General features: G+C 41.8%; 1 protein-coding gene across 2 annotated transcripts in view; it reads left to right on the top strand.

The window, feature by feature from the left end:
• The window catches only part of PTPRG (protein tyrosine phosphatase receptor type G), a gene marked incomplete at its 5' end in the record, with an annotated part of 401,819 nt that overhangs the window by 204,421 nt on the left and 176,000 nt on the right, over nucleotides 1-21,398 (top strand). For both annotated transcript variants that reach the window (XM_084269424.1, XM_084269423.1), the window contains 2 exons: nucleotides 9,914-10,093; nucleotides 15,190-15,338. In XM_084269424.1, the coding sequence (XP_084125550.1) occupies nucleotides 9,914-10,093; nucleotides 15,190-15,338 (329 nt within the window). The remainder of the gene's footprint in view (nucleotides 1-9,913; nucleotides 10,094-15,189; nucleotides 15,339-21,398) is intronic.

Genomic DNA, 21,398 nt, shown 5'->3' with positions numbered 1-21,398 from the left:
CACAGGAGCTTTGATGCTTCAACAGGGTCTCAGTCAAGCCCTCAAACAAGCCAAGATCTCTGATTTAAAGACAAAACACCCCCATAAATGGATCCCTTAGCTCACCATGCCTGTTGTGGCAGATTTTCCTCTTGCCTGACAACTCCTGCAGCCTGAAGTCTCTCTACCAAAGTTCCAGTCAGCAACTGCTCACAGGCTGCTGCCCAGTTTGTTTGGTGTGGGTCCTATGGGACCATAACTTGCAGACCGGGGATAAGGTCAGAGGCACAGGGTGGGAAGCTGTCTGCTTGGTCTCTTCATTTCTGCCTGCTCTGGAGGTTGGCCAGGGATGCTCTAATTAGCACCAAGCCAAATTCAGATCCTCTTCCTTCCTCTTCTTTCAACAAAGTCTTATTGAAGCTTCCCAGGCCCCCATCTGCATCTAACAACCTTGGGTGGGAAGGTTTCCTGCACAGCTTCTTCTTCATTTCCTCGGTTTTATTTTCTCAGAGCTTTTTTCACATTGTGCCTTTCTCCTTGGAGGAGCCCAGATGGGACCATGGTTTACATCAGCATTATATATGCTTGTGCTCCTTCTTCATCTGTTCAATTCCACAAAACACCAGACTCATTTCTTCTTTTATCTTTGCTCTTTGGGAGACTTGGCATTTCGTTTCTCTTCTGTCCCATGGAAAGCTTGGTTGCCTTTCTGGTGGGTTATCCAGCTCAGGGAGGTGGCTTTGGTGAAGAGAGCCTGAAGTGAGGTGGTTGGAGAATAGGGGAGGTTAGCTCAGGTGGGCTGCATGTTTTCAGGTCACAGGTGCTTCATGCTGGGTTACTTGCAGCTCTTAGCACTTGGTTGCAAGCTCGTTGAGGCAGGAGCTGTCTGCTGCTGTGTACGAGGAAGAATGGAGCCCTTCTCCCTTCTGCTGTCTTTGAGCACTACAGCAGTGCCTATATTTCTGCTGTCAGGGTCCATCATTTTACAGCAGTTACCCTGTAAAGGCAAACAAGGATCATGAGAGAGGGAGAGACCCTTCCATGGAGAAAATGGTCCTGGACATGCCCTGTCCAAGGCCCCCGTGCTCTATCCGAGGCATCCATCACTGAAATGTATGTATGTCTTCCTCCCAGCAACGCTGCTGTCATTGAGCTGCTGCATTGCTTCATAATACATCTTCATTCAGCAATTTCCATCAGGATTTATACTTTTTAAAATTATATTTAGGAAAAAATCTATTTTTATGTCTGTCCTTAGCCTTCATGGAGCTTTACTCAACTAGTAAGGAAGAGAAGAAAGTTAATTTACAATGTCTTCATATAAATTAATCTCCTGTTTTCTCCTTATAAATGTAAGTTATCACCTCGTTTATTATACGCAGCTCAGGGGTGAGCAGTTTTAAAAAGGCCTCAGACAGTTATGAAATGGATGGTGTGAGATGTCAGATACATTTATTAAAAATGCAGAAAATTGTAAGAAACAGAGGATGTGGATGTGTATTGTCTCCATCACTTGCCATCAGTAGGCACCTTTCATACCGTAATTTATCCTCCCACTCAGTTGGTTCTGCATAATTTCATTGATATTGTTGTGCTCTGTGCTCAATATAAATATTTTTAAAAATATTTATTACAAAACTCAATAGCTCACTAGTCATGTCTATCCAGAGTTTATCGTGTGAGACACCCCTTCAAAAGCCCCCAAACTCTTTTGCCAGCACAGCTAAACTTAGTACCATTTTCACTTTGGTGTGGTGGTAAATTATTCAGCTCACAAATGCTAAAACTTGAAATGTTTATCGAAAAAGCTTGTTTTAGTAATTACACTTACTCCACTTTATTGTGAGCTTCCTGCAACATTTGTCTTAAGGTCCTGGTGTGTCCTGGTGTTGGATATTTATCATACATTTGCACCGCTGACAGGTTGATAGGTACAGTGGGAGCTTCATACAAGATTCATGGCAGCTTCATAGGTTGTTTTTTTTTAAAGAACAAAATTAGGATGCAGAAGGTGTGTGTATGTCTGGGGAGGGGATATATATTAAAAAAAATCCTGTGAGGTTGTAATACAGGTGTTCTCATATATACTAAGGAATACAAAGGTTTTGGAAACACATGCAAGAAAAAATTTGCCAAAGGTAATTGAAGGTTTGAAGGTTAATTAAAGAATCCAGCAACAATTGTAGCATCTGTGGGTACGAAGATTTAAGGAGAACATGCACCTCGCTCTGCGTTCGGGTTTAAAAGCTGAAGACATTATAGGGTAGTTTATATTTAGGAGCGTGGTTTAAAGCCTTTCTTTGCATCTGCCACATTTTGGCAGTGAGACAGTATCACTGACAGTATCGGTTTTGAAGATCAGCTTTGCCTTTACAGCCCCATGGCTTGGGCATTTCTGGAGGTGTGGTGGCATTGGTGCAGAAGGGAGTTGGCGCTCGTGATGTTGCCGCTAGCGGTTACACAAAGGTTATCTAAATCCAAACCCTTTTTGTTCCATCTTCCTGTATTTGTGTTTGTTCCAACAACTGCCGGTTAAGATATCCCTTATCAGAGATTGTTCTTGGGGAGAATTTCTTTCAGCTGCTTTCAGTTCTCCAGAAACCTGTCTTTGGCTGCGTATGATTCTCCTGTGCCTTGTAACACTCTTTTCTGGACTGAGCTTGCAGACTGGATGATGCTTGGACCTGTTTGGTTCTCAGTAAGCTCTTCAGGATCTTGCTATTGGTATTCAATCTCATTTTTCAAGCAGTAATTGGAATTTTCTGCAACTATGTGTGTCTCATGTTAAACAGAGTGATGACAGAGAATAATAAAATGAAAAGCCCTTTTCCCTCAGGGTAGGAAATCCTGAAATCTTTGTTCCAAACAGCACTGTGAACTCTTTAACTATGGGTTCTCCTTCTTCATCTCTTTGAGTTTGATCTGCCATCGTTTTAGAGCAAGACAGTATAATTTGAGCAACTTTTCGCCCTAATATAATGTTTCAACAACTTCATTGCTTTCTCTGCAATGGGAAGGCCTCTGAAAGACGCCACTGATTTTTATCAAGGTTTTCAGGGATTTTTATACCTTTACCCATGCAGCCTCATAGTAAATCACTCAGCAAGAGATACATCATTCAAATAATTCTTTTCTGCCTTATATCTAAATGCAGTCTTTAGTCTTCATCCTGCGGGGTTCTCTTTATTTTTACTTTGTAGGAGGGAACTGGTGGTGAGAGAAGAGAGTGAAGGGAGGCTGTTTTTCTGGCTGATCTGGAGCTGCAGTACATGTCTTGTCATAACTCACATGGCATCAGCACCTTCCTCTGCTGCCTCTTCATTGCTTTACAGCTGAACAAGGGCAAAACTTCCTTGTTTTCTTCTCAGTGTGAATAAAGGAACAGGTTTTGTTTACTAGTGGTGACATTTCTTTTCAGTGTTTCCTGAGATTTGGCTCGTGATGAGAAGTTCCGGTATGACAGGGACTCGGAGGCAGATTCACATCTTTGGCATTGCTCAGCTAAATGGTTGAGCAGGTCATAGCTGCAGACCATGCCAAGTACAGCATCCCTATTTACCCAGAGCCTGTAAAACTCGCAGAGGTTCTTACCTGTGTGGTCCTACATGTCCAGTGCTGGGCGGGCAAAGGTTGGGAGGTTTTTGTTGAAGAGGAAATGTAGTTTCATTCCATCCATAATAACTGGTTGGATTTTGCCACAAGAGAAGTTTGGAATTTTTCCTTTCATATCTGTTTGTGCTGGATGTCACAATACTGTCACACATCTGAAACAGCAAGATGCTTTCAGAAATCCTGTGTCAAAGGCTGGTCCCATCAACTTTCAAGTGAAATCTGCCTTTTCTGATATTGTTTCTTGTGCTTCAAGCAGGAAGGCAGCCTGTGGCATGTGCTAGAGGCAACCACCTTGGTTGGCATCACCAGCAAACTTGACTAAATACCACTGCCATTCAAGAGGATACCAAGGCACTGCCTAGCAGGTCTTTTGTCCTATTTTGGATGAGCTGGTCCTGCATCCTTCCAACCCAGCAAGAAAAAAGCCTTTGCTACTTTGCCTGAAGTGTGGGCATGCTGCTTCTGGTACAGACCGTGTCCTCATATGAGGACAGGTTCTGTTGGCCTTGAACTGAATGCGTGAGTGAGTAGTAAAAACTCTGCACGTGGGGCAGTGAGGCCAAAGTTAGGCTGGAAGGGGACAGGGGATATAAGCAGTGCCCTTTTCCTTACAGCTCTGTCAATATCTGCTTTGTACACAAAGATGGATGGGTCATCACCCATGTTAAGGTGATGGGATAGGATGTCCCCATAAAGTAACTAAGCTAATTTGCTTTAATTTCAGAATTGATGGGATTTGGTAGCTTTGCAATCATTGCTATCTTTTTCATTCAAAAATGAAAAGTTCAGAGGCATCAAATACCGACAAAGGTTTGTCTGAGAATTTAAAAAAATAAAAGCCAAACCCAAACTAATAATAACAACAAAAAACCTGCAAAAGTAAAACCTTTGAACCATCTCTTTCCATGCTAGGCCTGGGATTTAAAGTGAGAACTTTGTGAAAGTGTTAAAAGCAAGTGAAATTTTTTAAAAAAAAAAAAAAGTGTTGATATTTCTACCTCTTTTCCAAGTTGTAAATGAATGATCAAAATCACATTACTCAAAAATTACTTGTGTCTGGATGCTGTGTAGAGGCGTATGTGTTACACGCTGGTCAGTATCAGAGTAGCTGATCCATTAATTGAAAAATAAATTAAAATCAAGGAAATGCCAGGGGTTTTAATAAGAGATGTTTTAAACAAAAGATTGTGGAAAATAAATAAATAAATTTGATTTTTTTAGGTGGAAATTTTTATACAAGCTTTAATTAGATTTTGGCAGAATACATTATTTTAAGGGTTTTTCATTAATGAAGACTGCTCATTGTTTTGGTTGGACAGTAAAAAGAAGAAAAAAGTAATCTTGGATTCTATTTAAAGAGCAGCCTGTGTATTAAAAATCTATTAAAGATCCTGCAGTCACTGACAGAAAGGTTTTGCATGACAAAAGAATGCAGACTCCATCTAGGAAGCATCAAGTCATTTCAGGCTAGGATGGGTGATAACATCTCTGGAGTTAGATGTTGTTGGAAATGTTACGTGTAAGAACTGTGGTGTTGCTCAGGTTCCTGCCCCCACCTTTGCTTCCACCCCTTTTGACCCTGGTTTTGGCAGAGATAAGGTCAAGTCCCCAGAGACCAGGCTGCAACCCAAGATGAGCTTGTGGGGTTGCCAGCCCCAGGAGATGGATGGGCTCTGCAGCTCCCTGAGCAGGAGAGTGGCCTCCTCTGTGTGATGCTCAGGGGATCACTGTGGCCAAATTCCCTTTCCTCACAGCTTTCCTTAGCCCTAGCCCATCACTCAGGTGCTCTCCAGTCACCACCTTGCCTTGTTGCTGTGCCTTTGGTTGACCCAAGGATGAACATAGCCCTTCTTCCCCAGTGTAGGCACTTGGGTCTAGGACCCAATGGCACAATTACCTGGAGGCAGGATGCTGATTTTAGTGTCTGAGGATACCAGTCCATCCTGCTTCTGTGCTGCTTGTGTGTCAAATACTCCTGGTCCAGTATGGAGCTGTCTCAAATTTACCTTTGCTTGCAGGTTATCCCTCCATCTCAATGGAAATGCGTATTATTTATTATCCCAGGTGAGGGCCCTTAACTTGTTTGGACTTTAAACTGAATTATTTGTCAGTCCTTAAAGTCCAATTCAAATTCATTCCAAATTTTATTTGATTAAAGCCAGGATGCTTACTGTTGGGAAAAATGAAATACAAATAGCCATAAGTTACCCTGTTTCAGATGGGTAAATGTCAGACACAAAATGAAGAGGGTTTTTTTTTACTAGGTTTAAGTGAAACAGAGTCTTTATTTAGTGTCATGTTTGTATTTAAAAGCATTTATTTAAAGTTCTAAAAAACAAAGAATTCAATAAAGCAAGACAGGTGCAACTGCAAATGATTAATGACATAATTCTCAGTACTTTATAAAGTGTCTAACGCTGAAGAGATTTATACAGTGCAGAATGGCAATTGTGCTTTGATGGAAGGAATAGGTAATCAATACCTGCAAGCTTAGAAAAAGTGTTCTATTTCCTCCTCTAATGATATAGGGTTTTTTGCAAGGCAAGGATGTCTGGAGCATGAGACACTTGGAAGAAGAATTAATTTGAAATCTGTAGTGGAAGATCAGTTTCAATTAAAACTGCACTTGAATGTCCATGGAAAAAAGCAGGCAGTTAGGCTTAAACCTTCTGATGGCTACCAGTGAATAAATGAATCCCCTTGCACCATTCTTGATTACATTTTATACGTAGTTGAGCTTATTTTTTGCTGGGTATGGGATATAATTTACTTACTTGGGTCTTAAACTCAGAAACTCAAAGTTGCTTCTCACCCCCCACCCCCAGCTCGGCTTTGCCTTGTCACACTAATTGTTAAAGCCGGGATGGCCTCAATCCCTGCACCGCTGGGACTGGAGATGTTGGGGTCACGGCCTCTATCTCTGTCTCGAATTGCTGCCATAATGGTGTGGGTCATCTTGCATGTAATAATTTGCATATCAAAAACTTCTGAAAGAAATTAATGGAAAACCTAGCCGTTTATACAATCCTGTGCTGATTTTAACTAGCAGGTCTTGAACCTCTAAATCAGAGTTTAGCCTCGTGACTGTAATTTGGGATGTCAAGACTTGGAGTCACTGCACCAGCACTGAGTTGGGGTTTTGAATTGCTGAGAGGGTTTCATTGCATTAGATTTTTCTTTAATAATTCAGCACCGATACAGAAGCGTTTTATGCATAAAACCTGATGCTATCACATGAAGGGAGCAGATACTGCTAGGCTTTTTCTGTAAATTACACATTTAGAACCAAGTGATGCTGTTGTATTTACAGAAATAGATGTATTGCTATTTAATTAATCCAAATAAGTTTAATTTTAAAAGCCCTAGACTTGATGGGTTTTATTATGGTGATACAAAATTTACAAGCCTTTAAAGGTCTATGAAAAACTACGTTTCAGCAAGAGTCAGTCCAGGTACCTAAGTCACTTGAGGCTTTAATTCAGCATGGTGGCTGCTTGGTTGGTTCATTTACTCTTATGGCTTATTTTATTCATTTTGACAGGACAGTTCTCACTGCAGATTGGTTGAGAGCTGGCTGTACGGGGTTGGGCTTTTTATCATCTCTCTGACAAGATGCGTGGAAGGAACCCTACAGTCCCTGTTAAAATAAATCTGCCTACTCAAAAAAGAAGAAAGAAAAAAAAAATATCTCCATTGACTGAAGGGTCACCAAAACACTTAAAAAAGAAAAATGTGAGTGCACAGCTCCTTTTGAATGCACAGCTGAAAACATTGTGATAAACCTCTGTGAGCAGAGTGCTTTTGAAAAGCTCACCCCATGTTTATAAAAAAGCCAAAAAACAAGAGCTGGCAGGTTTGATGATTATGTGTGGTACTAAACATATGAAAGCAAATTCCCAAATTTCATGGAGTCAATGCAAGGTTATATGGAAAGCAAATCTGAATTGCCAATTAATTCACTGCAAACCAATTACAAAGAGCGTCCTGAATCAGGAAAAATCACTGTGTTTGAGTGGAGCGTGTTTGGTTTTCCCCATGTAAGGTTTTTTAGTAATTCTCTTCTTGCTTGTGGGGGGAAAAACTAACTGAAATGGCTTTTGCTGACAATACTGGTTGAGTCATGAGGTAAACAAAACTGATTTTTAACCTGGGCAGATGATGTAAATTATTTTTCAAGAATGATGTGATTTTTGCCTAATTGTAGTCAAAAGTAAAACACTTTCTTCTTGTTGTTTTGGTTACCATACAGCCTCTGTGTGTGATGAGTATAGCACAAAACCTTGCTATTGATTAAGTAAGTGTCCTGTGCCAGCCCACAGGAAGACTGTGTTTTGCAAGTAGACAGATGAAAGCCCAGGGGCTGAAGAAACTGGCCTTCACAACTGCTGGTTTTGGATGGCACTAGTTGAATTTACATACACTTCTCGGATGCAAGGGTAATAAATGCATATTGCTGCATCATTTGCTGCTGTCTGCCCTTCGAGCAGACATGCTGACCGTGTAGTTCGGAGGTATGATACAGGTATGACATCAGAGGTCTGGGGTGAACAGAGTTCAGCCCTGGGTTGTAACTTGGTTTTGGTAGATGAGCTTGGGCAAATTGCTTCCCTTCTCAGGCCATCAATTTCCCTGTCTTTACATGAGAATAATGGTGCTGATCCCTGCTGTAAAGCACTTCAAGATCTGTGAGCGAAAAGTGCTTTACAAGAACTCTGTGCTGTTATTTCAGGAGCTTAAACCACTGTTTGCACTCATAGGCAGATAATCTCTTAGTCTCTGTTAATACAATTTAAGAATTGGAGAGGGAGGTCATAAAAAACCGTGAACTTCACTGGAGATCCTCCTGCGTGTGCTGTTGAGGGTCCCTGGTGTTACATTGCAGCCAGAGCCAGTACGTGGTGGGGATGGCAAGGTCTTTGCCTGAAACCTTTTATGTTTTAGATATTGTTTGTATTGACTGTTTGTTCTGGAGAACCTCACAGAATGGGCAGGGTGAGTCAGGGCTGTGGCAGATGGCCTCTGGCAGGTACAGTGGTGGTTTGAGACACTACTTCTTGCACCCCCACTGTCACACCGTATGTAAGACACTGCTGCTCTCCCTCTCTCAGCAGCAGGACCAGTACAATCTTGTCATGAGATATAGGTGAAGCGATCTGGGGTTGAGGACTCAGTAATACAGCACCAAGCAAGCTGGAGTTGGTGAAAGCCCTGGAGCAGGACCATGAGGCACTCCACCTCTTGCCTTGTGAGTTGGGCGACAGCTGTGATAACAGTGATATCTCAAACTACTGAAAAATACTTCAAAGTGTTATGCTGAGCCTGTGAGAGCCCTGACGTGCTGGGGACAGAGGCTGATGGTGTCATTTCTCTTTGCAGCTGTAGCATGCTCTTCTCTTACTGACCTTGTGTGGGGGCTACTGATGGGCTCACAAATTACAGAAGCCTGTATTGCTCTCCAGAACTTAAACTCCAGACTGTAATTTTTTTTTTTCAATATCAAAAAAGAGAGTGGAGGGGAGGAGAGGTGACAGTGTTTGACTCTGGTTTTTGGATAGCTGCCATAGATGGCTCTGACGTGCCTAGGTACAGGCACACATGCAAGACACAGCCCGTCAGTCCTCGGAGCTTCTCATTTACTGCTAATATTTGACTTGACATGTTTTGAGAGAGTAGTTTACATCAGATGAGAACAGAGTGTGTAAGAGCAGCAGCAAAAGAATGTTACGGTGTTTTTCTGATGGGTCACTGTCCTCTTGACTTCCCCCATCCAGAGTCTGATGGGTTTTTTCCCTTTGTTGTTTTCTTTCAATTTACCAGTATATAGTTCTTTCTTTCCATCTTTTCTGGCTTCAAAACCTCCAAAAGAAATGAGATAATGAATAAAAATCGTATTATCTAAGGGGAGTGTTGTACAAACAGCAGTTAACGGGGAGCTGGTGCATTATTTATCTGACACGAAAAGGTAAAGGGTATATTAATATATGAACACTCCAGCTTTAGGAAAGTTCGTGTAACACTATGCTAATTCCTAACATACGCACAGACTTGGAACTTGGGCATTGCAGATAGTTTTATGGAATAGAAATTAACAAAAAAAAAAAGCCCATTGTTCGTTACTGCTAGAGGCAAAGTTGGAGCACTGCACAAAGCTGATGGATTTCAATCTCCTCCAGAGGTTACAAGACTTAACCTCTCTCAAATGCTGGAAGTGTAACTGCTGTGAAGTTACCTGGGGAGCTTAAGTGCTTCATCCTCTTACTTAAGAGTTATCCAGTGCTACTAAGCCGCTAGAATGTTAATTGGCATTGGTGTTTGTTAACAGGTACCTACGGTCCCGAGCACTGGGTTACTTCCAGCGAGAAGTGCGGAGGGTCCCACCAGTCTCCCATAGACATCGTAGACCATCAGGCACGTGTCGGAGACGAGTATCAAGAACTGCAGCTTGATGGTTTTGACAATGAATCTTCGAACAAGACTTGGATGAAAAACACAGGAAAAACTGGTATGTTCTTTTCTATTTGTCTCCACAGTCTGTCTGCAGTCAATTAAAAATTCAAGCCATGTTCCACCCTCCTCCTCCTTTTTCATTGTTCTGCTGTTTGGGGTTTGCTGCTTTTTTTTTTTATCTTTTTTTTTTTAAATATAATTTTCCAGCAGCAACCACCTATCTCTGCCTCTGCACTCTGTGCAAAGCTAGTTCTGCAGATTGATTTTGAGGGGTTTTTTTTTAAAGGGATTTTTTTTTTCTAGGTTCTCAGTATAAAATAATTCTCTTGGTAGTCAGTTGTTCCTCAGAATAAAAAGCTGTATAAGTGTTTCAAGGTGTAACCTTGAATTATCAGCTTTGGGAGGCTGTAACATCTAATCCAAAAGAATGCTGAGATGCAAGGCTCAGACTTTTGTAGGAAAGGGGAAGTCTCAGAAATTGGAAGGTTTTAGAGAAGAAAGAGCAATAACTGCTCAGAGTAGTGGGGGCTTATTAATGTGTTTCTGATATGATTATAGCACTGTGTTCTTCACTGAACCGAATCCTCTTCTGCTTTGTCTGTTCTGGCTTTTAGAGAAAAGAACAGTCAGAGTACTGCTTATTTTTACCAAAACAGTTCACCAGAAGGTCAAGGTTGATTTATATGCAAAGCTGCATGCATTTGATTACTCTTTAATTCTAAAAATGTAAAAAGCAGAAATTATAAGGCCACCCTCTTCATTTGACAAGGTCAAATATTTTTAGAGAATTGGATTAAACCACTAATTAATTCAATTTTATTTATTGGAAGTATATTTTTATCTTTATTAACATTCGACATACATCTCCCTAGTGCTTTATGTAATGTGTCCCCAGTCAGAGGTCTGCCAGCAAACCCCAGGGCATGTACCTGCTCTAGGAGTTTGCAACACAACTGTGCACGCAGGGACCTCAGATACACCCACTGCATCCAGGGGACATCGGATCCGAGCTCCAACCTGGAGTCAAGCAAGCACTTCTGATCCGGTTCCAGCAGCTCAGGATCTTAGCAGGAATTCAGAGTTATTGCCCCTCAGAGGAGATGGGGTGACAGGCTGGGATCCTGTTTCTTTTCAAAACAAGGCAAATCCAGTTAAAGCAAAGCACCACCAAGCATGGTCCAGGTTTTTGATACATTACTGAGGGTTTTTTCCAGCTTCACTAAGAAATGCTCCTGTTTGCTTTGAAATCCTGACTTAGTTGCCCTTTAGTGACATGAAGTTCAGGTAAGGCTGAATACTACAGAAATTTGGTGCTTAATTAACCTGTTCATATTATGCACCCTGCCCTTTTGGTCACAGAGGGGTGTTTGCAGTAACCAGCACTAAATGTAATTAGAAACACCACAAAAAAGTGATGATGATGCTGTTCTAAGATGCTAATGCTATACAGCACGTGTAATGGGAACATCCTGCTGCACATATAATAGGAAACCATGTTGAACCAAAACGTGCCAGCAAATTTTCCAGTCTCCAGGCAGCTGGCAAAGCAAGTTGTACCTTCAGTCTCCTCTGCTGGGTGATTTTAGCACCGCTGCTATCTTTGATTTCCTCACCCATTGGGGTATGGATTTTTGCTGACAAGTTATTGCTTCACAGAGCAACAGTAACTGTCACTTTTCTTGGTAACTTACGGCCTTTTACTGGTAACATGAAGACTCTTTTTGCCTTGCTGTCATCCCTGATTTCTTCTGCTGATCTCTTAACCCCTCCTTTATCTTAGCAAGTCCCGTTCCTTTTCTTGGTTTTCTGACCTTTTTGAGGCAACTTGCCTGGGATTAATATTTAAGGTGGTGGTTGGTAGTAAACCAAGTAGGGTGCTTTGACTCCTGGGCATAACGTGGAGGCAGGTTGTGTCATAAGTTGTGATACATTTTTGGCAGCGGACTTTTGGAGCAGATGGCCACAGGAGACCTCCCTATTGCAGACTGACAGAGACAGTAAACTAAGTATCTGTTTAAGCAATGGTGATGGATGTAGAGGGCATTTCTCAGCAATTAATGACTGGTTAAAAGAGGCAGGGGTCTGAGGGAAAGCCAGAGGCCCTCAACCTCGTTGCTCATTAGCTGGCAGGAAACATGTTGCTTGGGTTTTTGTTACTGCACCCAGTAATTTATTTTTTTTTTAGGATACAACACTTTGTTACTTTTTTGCTCTGAAACGTTAAAAGGTAAAGAGGTTATAGATTTGTTGTGCTCTTCCCTGTTTCCCCCCCGCCCCCATCAGGTAAAGGGCAGACAATGTACAGAAAACAGCTTTTCATTCAGAAAATGGAAATGGATTCATTAAGCCCCTGTCTCTGCTAGAAATGCTTTTGTGCATGATTACACTGGCAAAGGCACTAATGTGGGTTCGATTTCATCACCGTAGTAGCTGGTTCCCAAGTGGTAAAGATCACTTAGAGAGTATAAGCACACTTCATAGTTGTGTTTGCATTAGTTTGCATGTGCCACCTTTGTAGTCATTAGCTGGTGTCAGCAGGGCTGGAGGCTGATGAGGCTTCTTCGAGCCCCACCTGCCCTGTGGGAAGAGCACCCGTGGGAGCATTACCCTTGCCAGCACTGCACAGACATTGTCACTTCCCCCTTTTTAGGTCACTGAGAACCTCTAAAAACTCTCCCCACTTAGAAAGCCTACTGCAATTTCTTCCAGGGGTGTGTATTTGTTAAGTACTTTTCCTACGTGATGTGCATCACGCTGGCTGGTTGTAACTGTCAGAGCTGCTGTGCTAAGGCAGGGAGCTTCTTTGTAGCCAGGTTTATTTTCATAGAATCATAGAATGCTTTGGGTCAGAAGGGACCTCAAAGATCATCTAGTTCCAACCGCCCTGCCATGGGGGTTTGCTTTCCAGAAGGTGACAGGCACGTAGCTTGAGCCCCAGTTCTGCAAATGGAATTGCACAATTGAGGTCTTGGTGGCTGTGGACCACGTCCTTTGGTCCTCGGTTATATAGAATTTTAAATTGGTGGGCTTTGGGGATGGCTTCTTTGCTGTGCTCTCTACAGAATCCATTGGATTGAAGCGAGGAGATGTTTGGTTACTCCAGTCCTGAACACAAGAAATCACACAGAAGGGAGGAAGCCCCCAAATCACTGGCAGTAAGGGGATGCTGCTGAGATAGGAAGGTGACGGGAACATGTGTTGTACAGCTCAGCAGTGTGAGAAATACTGTAAATTGAACAATTAGATGAACATTTCAGATTGTACATCCTCCTAATTATCCTTTTAATTATTCATCTAAAACAAGTAAAATGACCCCTGACAGAGCCATAAATGATTTAGGAACTATCAAATATTTATTAGATGCAACTGAATCCCCACAGAGGTTTTTAACAGATGCACACAAATCTGCTTTCCTGTATTCCTCATCTGCTACAATTTTATCTATGGAATTTATAACCAATTGAATGAGATTTTCAGTATTTAAAGTACTGCTGACCTCACTGAGAAGTTTTTGAGGGAGGAAGAGAGCAGTGATGCTTTTAGTCTCTCACATGCATTTGGCATAAGGAGGCAGTGGCCACCAGCAGTACCTGGGCTGACGCAGGCAGCATCCTATAGCCAGCCCTGCACCACCCAGCTGCCTACACAAACGCTTGGATCCAAAGGCAGTGCTGAAAGAACCAGAAGTCAGGGAAGAAAACAGCCCCACGATGTTGCTGGTACAATTTAAAAGGATCCAAACGGTCTTGTGCACTTCCAACATTTAGATGGTTTTAACATAAACAATTTCAAGTTGGGATGTTTCTAAATTGCACAGACGCATCTGAGGTGAGGCAGCGCTACCAATGGTCTGTACTCATGGGGAGCAGCCCCAGTGTGGCAGAGAGCTCAGCCTGCAGCAAAGCCTGCTGCTGGTTCACCAGCAGTCACTTCTGTTGCACAACTAGCCCTTTTTGTTTCTTCAGCAGTGGATAAAAACCTTCCCTCTTACGTAATAAAATGGGATTTATATTAATGTTCCCATCGTGATGACATAGTTGGCACGAGAACACAGAGAAAACCATGTGGGTTATGCTATTCCCACTTAATAAAATAATAAATAAATAAATAAGGGATTTTTTAAAAAAAAAAAAAAAAAAAAAACAACAAACCCAACCCAGAAGGTTTAATCACAGGCTTCTGGGCACAGCTTTTACAAGAAAGAAAATGTAATTTTAGTTCTGATTTTAAGTAAGTTTAAGGGATGAGAAGAAAGCATTTTGTAAGAAGTAATTTTCAGCAGTTGTGCATGTTAACAAGGGGAGGTGCTAGAAAGGCAGGAGGTCCGGTAGTGAGAGCAGGAGTGGAAAAGCTGGATTCAGTTCTTAGCTGGACCATTAACCTCCTTTATACCATGTACACGCTTCCACCACATGATTTTGTCCTCTATTTGGACTTTTATTGTTACATAAAATACAAAGGCTTTTGGAAATGAAAAGAAAATACAAAGATAATCCTTTCGACCTTTCTTGAATCACATAATAATAATGTCAGAGTTATTGTCATAAAGCCCAAGTTCTTATGGAGGACTTCTCATGAGTGGGTCCCAAAAAAGTTATTGTCCCCTCTCCCTGTTTTAACCAAAGGCAGAGCAAGGAGCTTAAGGAAAGCACGTGTGTGTCCAGTAATAGAGGTGGGACAGGGCACGGGGTACATTCCATCTTCCTGATCATCCTGTCTGCTCTGTCCCTTCCACCAGCAAACAAGAGGAAATCCAACAAGCATAGGATCCATTTTTTTCCTAACTTGTTATCTAACAGACCTTCAGTGGTTTGCAAGGCCAAGGGACGTGGTCAAACATTAGTCCCTGGAACCACATTAAACAGTCTTTGATGGAGTTTGCCATTTAAATTTTAATCAAACTCTAATGAAGAGGGCAAGAAGTCCTTGAGAAATTTGGTCTTGTGGTTTTCTGTAGTCTATGTAACTTCATAATTACTTCCATAATTAGCCAGAATTACTTGTAGACATTTTTCTTAAACCAAGTAAAGAAGAAAATGATGACCTGTCATTTTACTTGCATTAGAAGTATTCTAACATAATGAGAAAAAACTGTGAATGCTTCAGTAAAACTGTGCTAAGAACCTCTTTCTCCTTGTTCCATGTGTACAGTTGCTATCCTACTGAAGGACGATTACTTTGTCAGTGGTGCTGGGTTGCCGGGCAGATTCAAGGCAGAGAAAGTGGAGTTTCACTGGGGTCAAAGCAACGGATCAGCTGGCTCTGAGCACAGCATCAATGGCAAGAGGTTCCCCGTTGAGGTGAGTGGAAAGGCACACGCTTATGTTCTCGAAAAAAATAAAATCAGAATATATTGCTGTAGTTTGAGACGACTGTGAAATAGGGCAATGTTTCCTTCAGTGAACATATCACTTTCAAGGCCCTTCCGGCCCTCGCAGCACTCTATCTATCATCTCTTGTGTGCTTTTGCAATGTCAGCTCTGAGCTCCGCTTTGCTAGCGTCGCCAGCTCTCACATCCCGTGGGTTCAGTTGCAACAGCCACTTTTCTGGTTTCTCCCATAAGCTTTTCATGTGTGGGAGGATCTCCTTGCGAATATCCGCGGAGTGACCTCGTTGTCCTCCAAATCTTTTCTTTCCCATGACGCTTCCAAACAAATAGCAGCCTTTTGGGAGCCGTTGTGCCGAGACCACTGTCTGTCCCTGGTATTGCTTCCTTGCACGCTTACATCCTTCTCCCTGCCTGCATTCAGCCTTGTACTAACAGGGTGTCCACACAGATCTGTGCAAACAGCTGGGCCTTTGCTCTGCCTGCATAGGAGCCAGCTGGAGCTGAGCCAGCCCCACTCCGCCAGCCGCCCAGCTATGTGGCAGAGTGCTGTGCTGCAGCGGGAGTGAGGTATCAGCTTGGGTACAGCACCCTGCAAAGGCGGCCGTGTTCAGAGCGTGGGGCTGGGCAGCCATCTGCAGCTGACCACAAAGGACATGCCTTTCAATGGCAGGGAGAGTCCTGGTGCCACAGGCTGCCACCAAGCCTGGTGTGGTTGGGTCTTGGCATGTGACAGACAGTCCTGGGTCACTCCGTTGGCAGTGCAGTGTTTTCTGTGTCACTAGAGTTTGTTGATACTTTTCACTTTATATTCAAGGTTTTGCATGGTGAGATAAGAGAGATGTTATCTGGGATTACCTTTCAGTAAGCAGATAAGCACTTTCAGAGTGTGGCACGTGGATGTGAGCAGGTTGTGGGGAGCTGTGCTTGCCCAGAAAGCTCACGTGTGGGCAGAAACAGTTGTCTTGTGAGCTGAGTCTTGCAAGAACTTGATTCAGCCCCCAGCTCACCATAATTCCGCACATGTGGCTTCAGTCAAGTTGTTTTTCAGGAGGTGGGAAGGGGTTTCCAAAGCACAAAGCTATGTTGTTATAGACTCTGACCAGATCCTCAGATTTTCACCTTCTGGCTTCAACTGCCCCATCACATGAGAATTAGAGGCTGGTTTTATCACCCAGTTCTGTACCTATATGTTCTGGGAGGCAGAGATTTTTTTTCTTAATTTTATTTTTGTACATTTAACAGCTTTTCCAACAGCTTCTGCCTAGATGTAGCTGTGATTTCTTAAAGAGCCACCCCGAACACATGCGGCAAAGGCCCAAGTGGTGTCAGCTGCCCTCCATTGGCAACACTGGTATTTGTAACCCTGGTTTTGGGTGGCAGAAGGAGCACTTGAGAAGTCTGCAGTCAGTCAACTCCTCTTCTGAAATTTCGAGGAGTAGAATTCATGAAGGAGCCTAGGCCTTCTTGTCTGTGTCAGAAATAGTCTTTCCACTTCACAAACCCTTTCTTACAATGCCAAGGCTATTTGATGCTGGCTTGATGAATGCAAGCTATTTTACTTTGGGGAAAAAAGCTAATTCCTTAGAAATAATTTTCCTTTAGTTTAAATACTCTTCATTTTCTCTCCAATTGGTTGGAATACTAATTTTTACTACTTGAAAATTTAGAAAAGGAAAAAAAAGGAGATGCCTTTCTGAATCTAGGTCACGTATTTATGAACGTTGTGCAAAATAAATTGCTATACCAGATAGGTTTAGTGTTGATAATGAAAGTGTATTTTTTACAAGTGGTTTGTATTTGTTGCAATGAGATGAACTTCTGCACTCTGACCTTCCTTTGTATCATGGCATTAGCAGAATTCCCACAGCCGTTCCTTTGGTATTTTTTTAAGGAAGAGAGGTTTCAAAACCAAGCCTTTCCACATTGTGAGGTACCTCCTGCCCAAGAATTGCAGCTTTCAATCATGTAGTGAAAAGGATTTTCATGGGTGGATTTTGAAGGGACTGGTAGGTCTGAGGTGGTGAAACTGAGTCTATGCCAGAATAATCTACACAGCTGGGATTAGACCTCTCAGACAGTAGCTGCATGTGTAGCATAGTAGAGCTTTTAATTTGTAATGCTAATTGTAGTTCAGCTTGCAACTGTCTGATACAGCCCTAATTGCCTGATGCTGGGAGGTCAGTGCCAGAAATACTGTACTTCGTTTGCAAAGTGGCATTTCTAGGAAGGCTGCAGAAGGAAAAACAAATCCCTGTCTGACAGAAAGCAGGGCCTAAATCACTCTGGTTATCCGAAGCCTCTGGATATAGGTAAAGCTTTTAAGGAATAAACAGGTATTGGCATTCCAGGTCTGCAGCAGTCACAGTGGCGATGCAGCCGAGAGGAAACATTTTCTGAATCTAATTGTGCAACCAGATGTGGAGTATGCAAAACCCATTAGTTCCAAAGCACGTCCCAAGGGAATGCAGATAGATCAGCTTCATCCATAGACTGTGCTCTGTGCCCATGAAGTTTAGATGTTTTTTCCTCTGGGAAACAAAGTGCTCGCTGGTAGTCTTTTTTCTTGAAGAGGATGCAGAAACTAATTAGAAATGTCAGATATAATACAGAGCATTATTGTTTGACCATGTTGTTTGGTTTTTATTATTACAACTAATGTGTCAGATGGTAAGGCTGTCTACGTTAATTGGTTTCCTTCATTGAAGCCCATCTGGATCATATTTTTTTGTGATTTATATGTTAAATTAGTTGGTAAGATATATGAGAACATCCTTTTGTTTCCTGCTTTAAAGGCATGTTGGATCAAAGGCGTATTATCTTGCAGTACTTTTATGCATATGTAGCATATTGTGATTCCTTTTCAATCCATGGCATATGTAATGGTATTCTCTCATTATGTGGTCTTGATTGCTTATTTATTGATTAGATTTTCCTTGGTGATACTTGAGCCTTATGAAGCCGTTATGAGCTTGGCTGTCTCTGAAGTAGCGTTTATGAATGGAGAGATCCACGTGGCCAAATTGTTATCCCCAGCCAGGTTCCAGTTCGTGATACCAATCCTGCTCACCATTGGCTTGAAATTTCTCTTTCCCTCCTCCTTGCCATTTTAGCACAACCAGCTTGGGTGAAGCCAGGAACTAGTGCTGTGGTGCAGAAGATTAAAGCGGTGCCATTAGCGTATCGCTGTGTGAGCGGAGCACGAATCCTAATGAGGATGCAGGCTCTGTGCCAGTTTAGAAAGACTCTCCTCTTTTCTTAAAGAAAAGTTTTTAACACCACATTCTCTAAATTTTAATGAATTGCTGACTCCTTTGTATTTCGTTACTGTTCTTCTCCACTATAATTACTCAGGTTTTTCTTTTTCTTTCTGAAGTCGGAGCGTTATAAATGAACATGCAAACACTAGAAACCATTTAAATAGCGAAGTGACAAAATGAAAATGAAGAAGATGAGCTTCCCTCAGGCCAGGAGGGAACCCGGGTTCCCCTCATTAAAGCCAAGAAGAGTAACTGCAGTGCTTTAATCTCCAGTGTCACTGCACCAGTTACCAGCCCTGCCTACATAGAGCTTGCGGCAGGCAGGGCACGCTGTGCGGGCTCCCTGCTAGGAGGGAAACCCAGCACTTAATATATCATAGGCAAGCAAACGGCTGACGTGGCAGTGCTGCGCTGGTGGAGTTTGGTACCACCATCCCTGCAGAACTGATTTTGTACTTTTTTTTTTTTTCCTGAGCTGCTTCATACTCATTTTTATGCAAAATGCTGATTATTTCTGTGAAGAGCAGAAATCAGAAGAGTGATTTTAATCATGACTGTGTTAATTTGATGTGAGCTTTGGCTGTTTATGAGCTTTCTCTTTAATGGTGCTAATTGTCAGTTATAATGTGAACACCATTATACAGTAATATACAGTAATTTATTTAGTAAATGAGAATCTTATTCCAAGGACCATACTGCAATATGCCATAGAGACCTCATGCCTTTAATCTTACATGAACAAACTTGCACTGTCTAGGCCAAATTGGTAATAGGAACATCAACTTGGCTTCTGAAATGGCAGTGTGATTTCGTACCCACAAGTGCCAACATGCATGTGTTTGGAGATCTACAGTTCTTCTCCTTTAAAAGAAATATTTTTTTTTAAAAAAAAAACCCAAACAGCAAAAGCCCACAAACCTTCCCAGCAGAAAATCAAGAGCTAACACCCTTTCATGTCGATTAACAAGCTTTTACGTTATGTTGATAGACTCATTTTAGTAAATTAATATTGCAAACCAATCATTTGCATTAAAAGTTCTTATTCTTCTGTAAGTGTGTTTCTTAGAAGACTTTCCAGGTTCTAATGGTGTCTTTGTTCTTGCTACTTCTTTGATTTTCTTCTTTTCCCCTTTGAATATACATGCTAACTTCAGCGTGGTCTAGATCTACAGCTAGGTGCCCTAATTTGAATGCTCAGATCTCCTTGCCAAAGTTTATCACTGTGTGCTAACTATCCTACCTCTCATTATATTACTTAAATTCTGATGTTATATATTATCACAGGCAGAAGACAATCAGTGGCGTTAATGTAGAAGAAATGCTCAGTATTCACGGCATGAAAACCTTTACTATAGGGAATAAAGTGAGACTAGTTAATGGGGATTTTTGTTTTATCCTCAATTTTAAGGCTTTCTATCACTCCTAGGGTCATCTACAGTGTATGTCCAGCCTTTTGTCTGACGGTGGATAGCAGAGAGTATTTACTTTTTAATGTCAGAATTGGGTCATTTTCTGTTATTTAGTATTGCTCTCTGTGTGTTTGAAAGTCTGTTTAGATGTGTGCATGCTTATTTGGTGTATTAAAAGATTAATGTATCTGATGGTGTTTTCTTTGATATACAGGAGAGAACTAACACCCTATGTTGCTGTATTGCAGCTGGGTTTATTATTTCTGGCATCTAACATATCTACTAATTGTAATTTTGCAAAGATCTCTGGTGAAGACTAATTGTGAAACAGGGAGCCAGCACTGGGTTTATTTCCTTATATTTCGTTTACTAGTTGCTCTTCAAATTTCCTTGCCTCCATCTGGCAGGATGTAGCAAAGTAGAAGTCAGTAAATGATGGAGGGACCTAAAGAGGGCCGGTGGGAATATATCACAATGAGAGACTTTGACTGTCTGAAGTAATTTTACTGTAACGTTCTCTCCAAGGGCCAAATCCACACTTATGTGGGGGGTTACTTGGAGCTCCCAGTGACTTTCATGGGAGATGTGCTGATGAAACTCTTGAGTGGAGATTTGGCTCTGTACTCATGCTGTCTGTGCTGTGGAGTGCCCAGGGAATTTAGCATGCACTGCTTATTCCATCTACATCTCTTACAGCACCCCTGACTTAATCATTCAGACAAGGAGATAGCTTGGGGATTTTCACATTTAATTATTTTTAAAATTTTTTTCCAAAGTGACAATTAGCATTGTTTTTTCAGCCTGCTTTCTTACCATCTTTTGTCTCCCCTTTCCTCAGTCTTCAGGGGTCCAGATAGCCATAAAGTACTGTAAAAAATACAAGATGCTCAAAGCCAGAAAAAGCTGCTCTGTCTTCTCTTCAGTAGAGAAAGATTTTACTCCAGGAGTCTCCAGACTTCATTCCTCTTCGCTCTTCACAGCTTTTAAAACTTGTTCAGGTTTCTTATTGTCAGGAAATCAGCGCATCATAATTTAAAAACATAAAATGGATGGACACATTGAGCGCATGGCTGAGTTTCAATCACGTTGCACTGCAAAGATGGTGAGCAGTGCAAGTTAAACATCATCTTACAACTGTCTGGTTTACTGTTTTATTTTCCTTAGTGTAGCTGATACACTGTCTCCTCACAGTTGTCTTTAGTGCCTTCCATATACTGACAAGAGAATCAGTTGAGACTTTAATTAATGACTTTATTGCAATCAAGGTTCCATTTTAGTGCAGAATGCTTCATCTTGTAGTAGTGAAATATTTAGTCTCCATCTGGCTGATCTTTTCTGTGAATGCCCCATGATAATTAAGAAGA

This window comes from Gallinula chloropus, assembly GCF_964237585.1.
Source record: "Gallinula chloropus genome assembly, chromosome: 12".
Taxonomy (NCBI): Eukaryota; Metazoa; Chordata; class Aves; order Gruiformes; family Rallidae; genus Gallinula; species Gallinula chloropus.
This window is presented reverse-complemented; position numbering and strand designations above follow the sequence as displayed.